We start from the raw sequence: 13,209 nt of genomic DNA on the forward strand, positions 1-13,209 counted from the left end.
TAAAAGTTGTTTTATCTTTTTCACCTAAATTGGGTTTTCCCTGTGTTTCATCACAAAAAAGATTATTTTGTTTTACGGTTAAAGAGTAAAGACACATGCATTGTGTGTCTTTCAAGATTTGTCATAAAAAATTAGTACATCATCATTTAATCGCGGTAGCCGGTAGAACCGTTCCATATGTAAATCAGACATAATATGTCATCATCTTTCGCGATACAGGGTATTTTCGTATACTTGCGAAGATTTTTTTAAAAGAATGCAGGCGATGGTAAAGCGAGATGACAAACATTTGAAATAGCGGTAGTGCCAAAAAAAAGGTGGTACAAAGGGAGTGAAGGTGGAGGGAAAAGAGGTGCATCGAGAAAAGATGATGTCACTTTGTCTTCTTGCACGGAGAGAGTTATTAAGGAGAAAAGAAGCATAAGAGAGTAATTGATGCATGTGTTATCTTGTAGATGCATTTATTCACTGTAATCTCTTAGATGCATTTATTCAGTGCAATCTTGTAGGTGCATTTATTCAGTGGTTCCATTGTGTTCGTTGGACATGCCTCTTTTTATTATTTGATATCATTTAACTGAAGTTCATATTATTCCTTTATCTGATTGTAGCTTCGAAGTTTGATTACAACAGTCATTGATACGACATGCACAGTTTCTAAATTTACCAACTGCTTGTCATATAATAATATCTTCTCTTCTGCCAAATGGATAATATTTTGACCTATGTTTTCTCGTCCCAGGCAAGTAATGCACGAAAGGCCTGATGCCTTGTGAGTGTGTATAGTAGCTACCAGTAGGTGGTGAAACTATCCGCCTTCTTTAAAGCATGTATAACATGCTAGCTGATGTGTTGGAGATGCTTTGCATTGTTCAGATGCAATGTGTTTTCGCTCAATTAGATCACTTCTTCTAATTATTTATAATTTATATTTTACTTCTTATAATTCTAAGACAATTTTTGCGACTTGGAATCTGTAGCATCATTATTTTGTCTGTGCCTGATCCATTAATACTGATTTGTGAGAAATGTGCTTCCAAAATGTTATCTTCATAGTGACATTGCAGTTGTTTTTTCCAGTATTTATGACAACAAATAAGCACATGTGTCAATTTTGGAGCAGATGATAGATTTTGTGTTGATCTGATTATGACTATTCATATAACTGATTATGTTTTGCCCCATGAGGATTAGGATGGGCTTTGACTAGAGGCCCAGATTGCTATAAATGGTTATGGTGTGAATCAAATTCATACTAAAGGGGCTCTTGTGGTTGCAAGTGACCGGGGGAAGATTGCCGGCATTCGCCCCACTATCGGCAATCCATGTGATGATCTACTCACCGCAATCCGAGCGGGCATGAGCTGCAACATCTCCTAGGAAAATGGCCGATGAGGAAGAATTGACTGTAGGGGAATGGTGGATCTAGGTGGAGTTGGATTTAGCCGGTGTGGGACGAGCTCGAGTCATGTAGGGGAAGGAAAGCTACCTCCATTAGTCAGATAGAATAAATGGACTTGAACGACTCCGTTACTCTAGAATCTCGTCTTGGATGGCCCATTTCATGGACTCGCATCGAGCAATATTCACTGTTCGAAAGAAGGATACATAGATTACATCTGGGCCTATGTGTGTAGGGTTGTGAATCTCGGAGCGACTTGATGGGAGGGATAACAAGCACACCTGTGCTCTAGCACAAAATAGCACTTTCGCATCATGGAGTGCATATAACATGCTTTTCACGATCTATGCCTCCAATACGAAGTCCTTTTAGTTTATATCATGAGTTTATGAAATTTATTCCCTAATATATGTGATAATTTTGGATGTACCCAAATCTATCTTTTTTTACTTTAAACAAATTACACTCCATTCTTTGATAAATATGTATTGAGTAAACTTATTTTTTTATCATAGGCATATTTCAACAGTTAATCCAGTCCGCGGCATCACAAGTTTATTCCATGGAATGTGACTATGTCACAATCTTGCTACAAAATGTTTATTTTAAAAACTGATTGCATGACAGACATCACCCTAAATTCTTGTTTCTCACACGACATTTGGTATCCTTTTTTGGGCACATATAAGTTATCTATAATCTGAGGGATGACCAAGTGGAGAATTATTTTGAAGTCGGACAAGCCACTCAGTAGTGTTGCAAAGGTGGATGTGGGGGAAGAAAAACGGAAGAAGAAAGGATTATGGGAGAGGGAGGGGACGGATCCGGCTTGCCTGCTCCCTTTCCGTGCTCCCATCCGTGCTCCCACCTCATCCAACGGCTGTCTTTTTTTCTTTTTTCTTTCTAATCTAATCATCTCCCCCCTGATTTCAAGGGGTGGGGCTGGGCCTTATTTTGTTCCAATCAAATCAAGCCACGTATGCGGGAGCACGGATGGGCACACGGGAGGGGAGCAGGCAAGTCTCGTCCGGAGGGGACGGCAAAGATGACGAAGAGGTGCATTTATCTATCACATCACGAGAATTAAATATCATCACATGTAAATAGTCTATGACTCCCATATCGCATGACATTTCTCTTTGTATATATATATACATTTTTATTAGCATATTCCTCGTTGTACTTATATTTTCTTAGCCTGTGCCAATGCACGGGCATTGAACTAGTATAGCAAGTTGGCAAGTGATGATATGGTTAGGTCGACGGTTCGCACTGCCATGTCCACCGGCGGTCAAGCCAGTCTCCGCTCGCGTCTGCTTAAAAACGATGGAGGAGGTTGCCATTCACAGCAAAAATGGAGGAGGCTGGATCTCACAGCCACATCGTCCTCGTAACCCTCGCTCTCGCCCTCGTGCTGCTTTCGCCGTGCGCCGCCGCGTACCCGTTGCTAGTGTGCGGCTCGACGGGCGAGTTCACGGCCAACAGCACGTACCAGGCCAACCTCGGCATCCTCGCCGCCGCGCTGCCGAACAACGCGTCCTCCTCCCCGGACCTCTTCGCGACAGGCGCCGTCGGCGCCGTCCAGGACCAGGTCTCGGCGCTCGCGCTCTGCCGCGGCGACGCCAACGCCACGGCCTGCTCCGGCTGCCTCGCCGCGGCCTTCCACGACGCGCAGAACACGTGCGCCTACGCCAAGGACGCCGCCATCTACTACGATCCATGCACCCTCTACTACTCCAACACCCCCTTCCTCTCCTCCGTCGACAACGTCAGGTCCAGGACGCAAATGAACGGCCAGAACGTCACGTCGGACCCCAGCCGGTTCAACCGCCGGGTGGCCGCGCTCGTGGACGCCACTGCCGACTACGCGGCGTACAACTCCACGCGGCGGTACGCGTCCGGAGAGGCCGACCTCGACGTCGGCAGCGAGTTCCCCAGGGTCTACAGCTGGGCGCAGTGCACGCCGGACCTCACGCCTGCGCAATGCCGCGTTTGCCTCGCCGGCATCATCAAGGGAATGCCGCGGTCCGCGGACCGCGTCGGGGCCAAGTTTCTTGGGGTCAGGTGCAGCTACAGATACGAGATATACACCTACCTCCGCGGCCCGGTGATGGTGCGGCTGGCTGCGCCGGCGCCTGAGCCCGCCGTAGGGCCAACGGCTCCGACTCCAGCAACCCTCGCCCGACGAGGTGAGCGTGAGCCCCATGGAAGACTTGCTACTTGTTCACCCTGACCTTTCTGTTGACATTAAGCAATGAATTATATATATTTTCAATATTTAAATAGCTAGTCCCCGCTAACTGTTTCTCTCAACATGCAAGCATGCCACGTCATCGCATAACATGCATGAGAAAAGATTCATCCTCACTATCATATGTCTCTTAACATGCAAGCGTACCACTTCATCATGACATGTATAAAAAAAATCCCGTCTCAACATGCAAACACACATGAGAGTTTTCATTCTATTATGCTATATATACTTAATAAACATTTTACAATGATATAGTAATTAATCATAATTAATTATATGAATTTTAGTTTTAGTTTTTATATTATTACTTCAAAAATTTATGTTTAATACAACTAATTACATTGAAATATGTTACAAAATATTCCCACAACATTGTGCAAGGTATTTCCAATGGGAAACTAGTAGCACTACATGATGTTGAATGGATTTTTTTTACTCTAATATAGCTCTATATGCATATATTTACAGAACAAAATTGATTACAGCAAATGTACTATTAGCTACCAGCGCCATCTTTCTCAGAATACATGATGAGCCGTTAATTACTCTGGCATCTATCTACAGGAAAATGGGGAAATAAGACGGTAGTTGTTCTAGCAATTACGCTACCTCTGGTTGTTGCAATTCTAGCTATCACTGCTGTTTGTCTCTGTTATTCGAGGAAGAGGAGGACAAGACGAGCAAGCAGTGAGCAACCACCTTGTATGTTGTCTTACACTTCTTTTCCTTTCTAGTTTAATTGAGTCTTTTCTCTTTGACATTTTTGATTGAGTCATTTAGATGTGCAATATTTAAGGTATATCTAAATGTGCTTTCGCAAAACTGTTAAGAAAATATACTTCTTATTAGAAAACATCGGTCCTGAAACATATATATGGTGCTTATATGTAATGCATCTCTATGGGCCCTCTTCCTGCTTTTTTACAGATTCGGCTAATAGTGAGGACATTGCAAACATTGATTCACTTATCGCCGATCTATCAACATTACGTCGTGCAACGGATAACTTTGCCGCGGCGAATAAGCTTGGAGAAGGAGGATTCGGTGCAGTTTATAAGGTACTCCATCTGTTTCTTTTACTTTGCATATAAAATTGGGTCAAAGTCAAATTAAACAAAGTTTGACCAAATTTATATCAAAAAACAACAACATCTACAATACTAAAGTGATATGGCATAAAAGTTAATTTCATGATGCATATAATAATATTGATTTCATATTGTGAATATTGATATTTTTTCCTATAAAGTTAGTCAAACTTTATAAAGTTTGATTTTGACCAAATTTTATAGGCAAACTAAAAAGAAACAGAGGGAGTATCAGCCCATACCAATTCGTTACCATACTCTTTTGTGCTACGACAACTGATCATGGCTACACTTATGCAGGGAAACTTTCCTGATGGCCGGGAGATAGCGGTGAAGAGGCTCTCAAGAAGTTCAGCGCAAGGAATAGGAGAGCTCAAGAATGAGCTTATTTTGGTCGCCAAGCTTCAACATAAGAATCTTGTCAGGCTTGTTGGGGTATGCGTGCAAGAGCATGAGAAATTGCTTGCGTATGAATACATGCCCAATAAAAGCGTTGACACTATTCTTTTTGGTAATAGTTCCAATTATTATTTCAGCATTAGCATATTTTGGTTGTAAAACTGAACCTCACCGATTCACGATTCTCCTGTTCAAATGCCAGATCCAGAGAGAAGTAAGGAGCTAGACTGGAGAAAGAGATTAAAGATAATAAGTGGGATTGCTCGAGGATTACAATATCTTCATGAGGATTCGCAGCTGAGAATAATCCACAGGGACCTCAAAGCGAGCAATGTTCTGTTAGACTCCGATTACACTCCTAAGATTTCAGACTTCGGCTTGGCAAAGGCTATTTGGAGTAGATCAAACAAAGGAGGTGACAAACCGAGTTGTTGGGACGTAGTAAGTATGGTTCGATTGGTGTGATGATATTCATACGGTGTGCCAACTATAGTGACATTATGCTCCTGTTAATTCATTGCAGTGGATACATGGCCCCGGAATATGCGGTGCGTGGCCAGTTTTCTGTAAAATCGGACGTGTTTAGCTTTGGCGTTTTGATGTTAGAGGTGGTGACAGGAAGACGAAGCAGTTGCTCCTGGAACTTCGACGAGTCTGTCAATCTCTTAAGTCTGGTGAGTTTCCTACTTACCCTGGTCTTGAACTATTAACTTCAGTAAAAATACTGAGTGCTGCTGATTCGATACAGGTATGGGAACACTGGACCATGGGTACAACTGCAGAGATCATAGACTCATCTCTGAGAGGCCATGCCCCAAGAAACCAGGTGGTGAAGCTTTTTCACATCGGCCTGCTCTGTGTCCAAGATAACCCAGCAGATAGGCCTACGATGTCCACAGTAAATTTCATGCTTAGCAGTAACACTGTGTCTCTCCGGTCTCCATCCAAGCCATCATTTCTCATGTGCATGAGCCCTACTTCTTCCGAGTCGACCGGTATGCCAGGTATGGCATCACCAAATGAAGTTTCAATCACGGAGCTTGAACCAAGATGAGCAAAAGGATGACAAAGGATAATTGGGTTGTTGTCTTCAAAGCCCTACTACTGTGATTTTTTGCATTTTTGTCCATTCATTGAGACAATTTATTATTTTTTGTGAAATAAACCAGCTCAGTGCTTTAGATTATATGTTTATAGTTTTGATAAGTTTGGAACATAAGCTAAAGCCCTACTTGTATAGCAGTTATGCATTGAAAATAGCCAAATACCTCGGCAATTAATCGAGAAGTGGGTTTGGAGACCGGCCTCCAGGTAGCCCTTCAGTTTCTTTTCTTCAAAAAATTGTTTTTGGTACCCAAACTATTTTGTAAAAAGTATACATGTATTGTAACATCCCAGATTTAGGGGTGACTGTCACCTATGTACACTCAAGATAAAACTTGGTGTGTGAAATTCAACATGGATCTTCCACTTCTATTTGGATCTTCTTTGATTCTTCTTGCCTTAATAACTAACGTTTTCTCAAGAAAGACTTGAGGAACTAAAACTGAAATAAAAGTTCACAAAAAATGCTACTCCCTCCATTCCGGATTACTTGTCGCAGGTATGGATGTATCTAGATGCATTTTAGTTTTACATACATCCATTTCTGCGACGAGTAATTTGGAACAGAGGGAGTAGACGTCACCATGAACCCTAAAATATATTTTTCTTGGATTATTTCTAGGCCAGGGCTTTGCTCAAATTGTTTTTACCACTGCAACCCTAGAGCATGGGTATAACTAGAAGTGCAAAAAACTCACTTAACATATTACTGTTAAAATATGAATTGTAGGGCTTACAACATCCTAGGACATCACCAACCAAAAACTTTATTTTTGGAGGTGGTCGAAGTATTTCCTTTCTGCCATTTTAAAAATTAGACTTTAGCATGTAAATTGCTAAAATTAAGTTCTGGTTTTTGTAGAAATACTAGAAAATTGTATTAGCCATTTCTTGCCATTTCCAAACCTTTGAGACCAAGAAATTCATGTTCATGAGCCGTGTGACTTCTGAGTCGACCAGTATGCTAGGTATGTCAGACACCAAATGAAGTTTCAATCAGAGCTTGAACAAAGACGAGGAAAAGGATGGCAAAGGATAACTGGGTTGTTATCTTTAAGGCCCTAGTATATTTGTACGGTTACATTTTTTGTATTTTTCACCATCCATTGAGAGAATTATTATTATTCTAAAATAGACCAACTCATGCTTTAGATTATATGTTTATATATATATTCCAATTTTGAAAATTTTGGAACAAAGCCTTAAAGTATACATATACATATATTGTAAGATCTCAGATTTAGGTGTGTGGCTGTCATCTATGTTATATTCATGGTAAAACTTGGTATGTGAGATTCAACATTGATTTTTTATTTCGATCTGGGTCTTCTTTGGTTACTTTTGCGTTAACAACGCATTTTTCGACAAGAAATACCTGATGAACTAAATATATGAAATAAAACGTTCCTAAAAATACTTGAAGTCAGCCTGAACCCTAAAATAAATTTTCAAGAATTATTTGCGGGGCAGGGCTGGCTCAAATTGTTTTTAGCACTCAAACCCTAAAATAAAACAAGGGTATAACTAGAAATGCTAAATCTTATGTAAAAAAAATACAAATTTGGGTTTACAACGGCAGAACCAAAATTTTAATTCTGGAGGCGATGTGAGTATTTCTTTTCTGCCATTTTAAAATTAGACTCTTTTCTAAAAAAATAGTTTTAGTTTTGGCAAAAATCCTAGAAAACCATATTGACCTTTTGTTGGTGTTTCCAAACTCTTGAGAGCAACAAACCTACCTAGTTATGTTCAAAATATTACAAATCAAGTCAAACTCTATTTGATTTAAATCTTGCTCAAATAATTCCTTCGAATCCTAGTGTCCCTAGTGTCCCTAGGCCCCTATGACCTAATCTTCTCTAGCATTAGCATGTCACGGACTTGGATGCTGCCTTCGTGTTAGCCAACAGTCATGCGCAACCTCTAGCACACCCTACTTTAATAAGACGTCGCGAAGATTGACCTCCAGCCCGACCCCACGGTGAGAATCCAACAAACCTCTAGTCAAGCATCACCGTCTCCCCTTTGTAAGGTTAGAAACCATACCGTTTCGTTTAAACTAACCGGTGGGCCAGAACCCACATGTCAGGTTAGTGATTTGATCTGAGTCGTAGATCCGGTAGGGCTAGATCTGGACTGTGTTTCGTGCTCCTTTTAATGTACTTATAATCTACATTGGCTTTTGACAAGAACAAATCGTTCAATTTCGAATCCTTCAGCTTCAATTTCCCAAGAAAGTTTTTGACGTCAACATGCCCTTTCTTGCCCTTATCCCCCTCTCTTTTGGAGTAAGAACTCCTCACCGATCTAATCTGACCCTCTTGCGGTTTGGCCGCCCTCCCTACCTTGGTCAACTTAGGCAGGAAAGAGTAGCAAGGATACATTAGGCGGAGGTCATCGGGCCAAAATCCATGCCGGAAGATCACAGGTAAAGTCGTTCAATATTAGAATAAAACCTATATAAAATCATTTTCGTTGTGTTTGATGTTGAGTGCTAAGGCCAACTCCAACCTGGTTCATCAAAACAAACACAATAAATGTCCATGGACACTAGATAGGGGTGGCCATCCAACCCTATGCATCACATGTATGCTTCTTTTCCAATAGAAAAAGTGAAACTAAACAAAATGCCATTATGCAGCTTCACTGTGAATCATCGATTGATAGCACTTTAGCCATACATTTAAATCCTAATAAAAGCACCAAATTTTCAACAAGTTCTTTAAATTCATTGAAAATTTCATTTTATACGTGCATTTTGCATCATAGTTTAGGGTATAAATATTCTAATTTTATGTTAATTTAGTCATCTCTGCATAAATTTAATTGTGGTTTATCTTATTATGCAGAGAATTGAAGGTTTAATTCTATGAGCTGCTTTCAGGATGGAATTTGGACCTTTGTGAAGAAAGCACGATGTCAGAGCTCCAAAAAAAAGCTTACGGAGTTTGGGACCAGAAGAGGCCAAGAGGCAAAAGAGGCAGCTAGGTGGGCGCTAGGGTTCCTAGGTGACAACCATGCCAGCACACCTACAGGGGCGCCGGGGGCCTACATGCACCCTTGGTAACCCCCAAGCCTTTTAGGGTATCTCTCGATGTGATTTAGCTATATGCATTCTTCATTCATTTTTTTCTGTCGCCACTACGAAGCCGAAACCTAGTTCTTCCCCTGAAGGTTTTTCTGGCCTAATTTGCCCCTCCGTCCTTAAGAATGTTTGATCATCATAAGTAACACAACCATTTTGTCCTTAGCATTACTATGGATTGGGTCACCTACAACACTTTTTTTTACTTTTTATTGTTAATCATGTTTCATTGCTCCATTACCAACACAAGAGAAGACATGGTTACATCTTTTAGTACTTGTAGTGAAACCTGGCTGTTTTTGCACTTACCATTTTCATCAGCTCCTCATGGGATCGATACTCTTACTTATCAAATAGATGTACAATTGACCCCCTACACATGTGCAACATTAGCCTTCATCTCAAGCTTTCTCTCCTCGAGCTTGAACTTCTTCCTCGACACATGTTGTTCATCCAGATGTTGTGCCCCTTGATCTTCATTCAACAATGCATCAATGTGAAGGGATTTGCATCAATGTGAAGGGATTGCCCTCCATCCTTTGGTACAACGCGGCATCACGGCCGGGATATACAATGACGTGATCATCAAGTTGCAACATTCAGTGAATCCATGAGTTGGTCAACATTAAGCAACAAGAGGCAAAACTTATGATCTCCATGATTGATGCGCCCGGTGGCCATCTTTTTTCCACTTGTGCAAACCGCGATACTTTGTTATGATGTTTGAAATGGTGTACCACCAATGAAGTAGCGACACTGTGATCATGGATCACATCCAAATTGTAGGGTGCAACAACGGAGGTCCAAGAAGAATTAGGCGGCAGATCGAGTGGTATAGCGGCGACGGCAGTCTTGATTGGTGTGGATATAGAGCAAAGGTTGAGGGTAAGGGCCCCAGGAGAAGGGTTTGTGGAGGGCCAGGTATGTTGGAGTCTGACATGTTTGCACTCCCCCAAACCTTCCACGAGATTGTTTATGGTTTGCGAGATTTCAAACGTACGGACCGGTCCGCGGATGTAGTGTATGAACCATGTTGTACGAATATTTAGGGGCTTCTTGATACACGGCATTGGAGTTTCCCTAAGCTTGAGGGTCTATGGTGATGATCCCTTTCAAGAAAAGAAAGGCAAAACCGAGTGCAGTGATTCGGTGCCCAGGCTCATCTACACCCAATCAGAAAAAATTTAAAAAAAATACTAGAAAATTCAAAAAATTCTAATTTTTTTCCCATGATAGACAATTTATTGCGTGAGGTTCGGTCTAAATATTAGCTCATTTAGACATCTGAATAACTCTCAACAAAAAAGACAAATTGAGTCAAAACAGTACATGAACAGTAAACTATTTTAGAGACCCCGAATTTGTCTTTTTTTTCGAGAGTTGCCTCAGTTGTCCAAATCATATGAAAATTGGGTCGGACATCACGCGCCAAATTGTCTACCACGGAAAAAAGTGGATTTTTCTTTGAATTTTTCTAGTATTTGTTTTAAATTTTTTATTTAACACATGTGCAGATGAGCCCGAGCTTAGAAAAAGGATTTTCAGGGAAAACCCATCAAAAGAAGAAGAAAGGGAGAAGAAGTAGACACCAGGCCCCCTGTCCACTCGGGGTCATAGCCCATGGACTCCAAGCCCAGTGGGCTTCAAGGAAGTACGAACAGTCAAGCACTAACTAATAGATGGTCTCATCCCCTAAAAAAAAGATGGTCTCATGGCCCTCAATCCTCATAGATCTGGTGCCTCAATTTCCTTTTGTGCACAGATAAGGGGAAGAATGGCCAAAAGAAACCAATACCAAAATAGACACTGTACGTCGTGCCATTGATCCCAAAAGAACGTTAATCCAACTTTGAACCGGTGGAAAATCTTGAGCAAATGGTCAATCCGGAGCTCCAAAATCGCATCGACAAAGAAATGGAGACAATAATGAAGTGCTATAATGAAGGGCATTCAACTAGTGAAATCACAAGGAAACAAGACTTGCATTTTCAACATCAATAAGCTACCATCGTCGATCGTTCCATCAGTTCCAGTTTCAGTTCTACGCTTGGCACCATCAGCAGACTGCAGACCATGCATGCAGTCGCGGACACAGTACAAAACACACGGATTAACCTGAGTATCTTCACCACCATCCTCAGATCGACTCTCATAACCGCACCATTTCTCCTGAACGAACCTAACTAACAAAATACTCATCGCTAGCTCTGACGGATTGATCAAGATCGCTTCGAAAGCTCTCAAAAAGATAACCATGGAGGATGGATGGATGGATGCAGAAGTAACACTAATTAACAAGCTACCGTCAACGAAAGAAAATGCTAGATCGATTAGAGCTTGGCCGCCGTCATCCATGATGTTGGCGATGCGCGCGCCGGCCGGTGGGGAGGTTGATGGAGACTCTAGATGGACAGGTCCGGCCACCCCATGCCCCAGAAGCTCTCCGGCAGCGCCTGGGATGCCACCGGCGCCGGCTGCGGCAGAGCAGGTACGTGAGCGTGGGCCATCGCCATCCCCGCGCCGGCGCCGCCGAACACGAAGCTGGTGGCGAAGTTGGGCAGCAGCGGCGCGGGCGGCGCGAGCAGGGAGCTGAAGCTGCCGCCGAGGTCGAGCAGGCGGCGGTCGGGGTCCACCGCCGAAAGGGACGGCGGCAGGAAGGTCAGCTCGTACTGCTGCGGCTGCGGCTGCGGCTGCGGCTGGAGCAGCGGCAGCGGGAGGGGCGCGGGCGCGGAGACCGAGAGCGGGACGACCGGCGCGGCCTGAGAGGCGGCGGCGGCGGGGACGGCGTGGTGGGAGTGGGAGTGGGAGGGGCGCTTGCGGCGGACGGCGGCGGGGCTGCCGTTGGGCTTGCGCGTGCCGCCGCCGACGGGCACGTTGCGGAGCGCGCCCCCGCGCGTCCAGTAGCGGCGGCAGCCCCTGCAGAAGTGGCGCGGCTGCGAGAGGTTGTAGTTGTTGTAGTAGCAGAACTTGGTGTCGGTGGACTCGCAGCGCGGGCACGGGCACTGCGCCAGCCTCTCCGGCTCCCCGGCCCTCCTCACCCCGCCTGACGCCCCCGTGGGCGCCGGCGCCCTGACCACCACCTCCTCCCCCTCCAGCTGGTCCATGGCCGTAATACGAACCATCGCTCCAAGAAACCTGAACAACCTAAGCTGGACGCTGGATCGAGCTCTCACTTGCCGGTAACTGAGATTGCAAGAAGATGGCGCGGGACGGTGAGCCAATATGTAGCGGGGGGTGCAGGAAGAAGACAATGGAAGTGGTGGGGTGGCGGTGCAGGACGACAGTGGGAGTACGACGGGAAGCAGCAGCATCTCTGGTGGGTTGGCAGAGCAAGCTGACAGGCGGAGGGGCAGTTTGAACAGGAGTGGGGGTCTGAGACTTCTATTCTGGGGAAACGGACAAGGGCGCAGCGGCGGCGAGCGAAAAGGCTGTGGTTTGTCCCGGACGGGCGATCCGTTGCTCGCCCTGCCGTGCCGACCGCCGGAGCTCAGCATCCCAGACACTCCAGTCAAAGACGAGAGGTGGCATCCTGCATGCGGCTGGGCATCTTGCTGCAGCCCTGACCTATCTGTCTGACTCCTCCTGTTCATCTCTCTCTAATCTCTATCCTCTCCTCTGCGTGGTTCGGCCTGGCTCTGGGGACCGGGCATTGCCGAGCAGCTCGTACGTTGAGCATTATTTACATCCTGTAGATTGTAACAATGATTGTGGGTAGCACAAACACGAAACATCTGGCTGCTCTTTTTGTATAGTAATTATACTATTTTTAACCCCATTCCGTTTTGTTTCTCGTAGAACTGCACATGGATCAATGCACAAGTGCATGGCAAGTTTCTTTTTTTTAGAGTTCGCATGGCAAGTTTCTTCCTCTTGACTG

General features: G+C 44.0%; 1 protein-coding gene and 1 pseudogene across 1 annotated transcript; one reads left to right on the forward strand and one right to left on the reverse strand.

The window, feature by feature from the left end:
* Nucleotides 1–2,756: 2,756 nt before the first annotated feature.
* Nucleotides 2,757–6,229, forward strand: LOC125547983 (cysteine-rich receptor-like protein kinase 6; annotated as a pseudogene).
* A 5,054-nt stretch (nt 6,230–11,283) lies between these two features.
* LOC125547984 (uncharacterized) lies at nt 11,284–12,901 on the reverse strand. Its single transcript, XM_048711706.2, has one exon. The coding sequence runs from the start codon at nt 12,824–12,826 to the stop codon at nt 11,735–11,737; it is 1,092 nt and encodes a 363-aa protein (XP_048567663.2). The 5' UTR covers nt 12,827–12,901; the 3' UTR covers nt 11,284–11,734.
* Between the last annotated feature and the right edge of the window lie 308 nt (nt 12,902–13,209).

Source organism: Triticum urartu, chromosome 3A, assembly GCF_056163025.1.
Source record: "Triticum urartu cultivar PI428250 chromosome 3A, HENAU_Tu73, whole genome shotgun sequence".
NCBI classification, from domain to species: domain Eukaryota; kingdom Viridiplantae; phylum Streptophyta; class Magnoliopsida; order Poales; family Poaceae; genus Triticum; species Triticum urartu.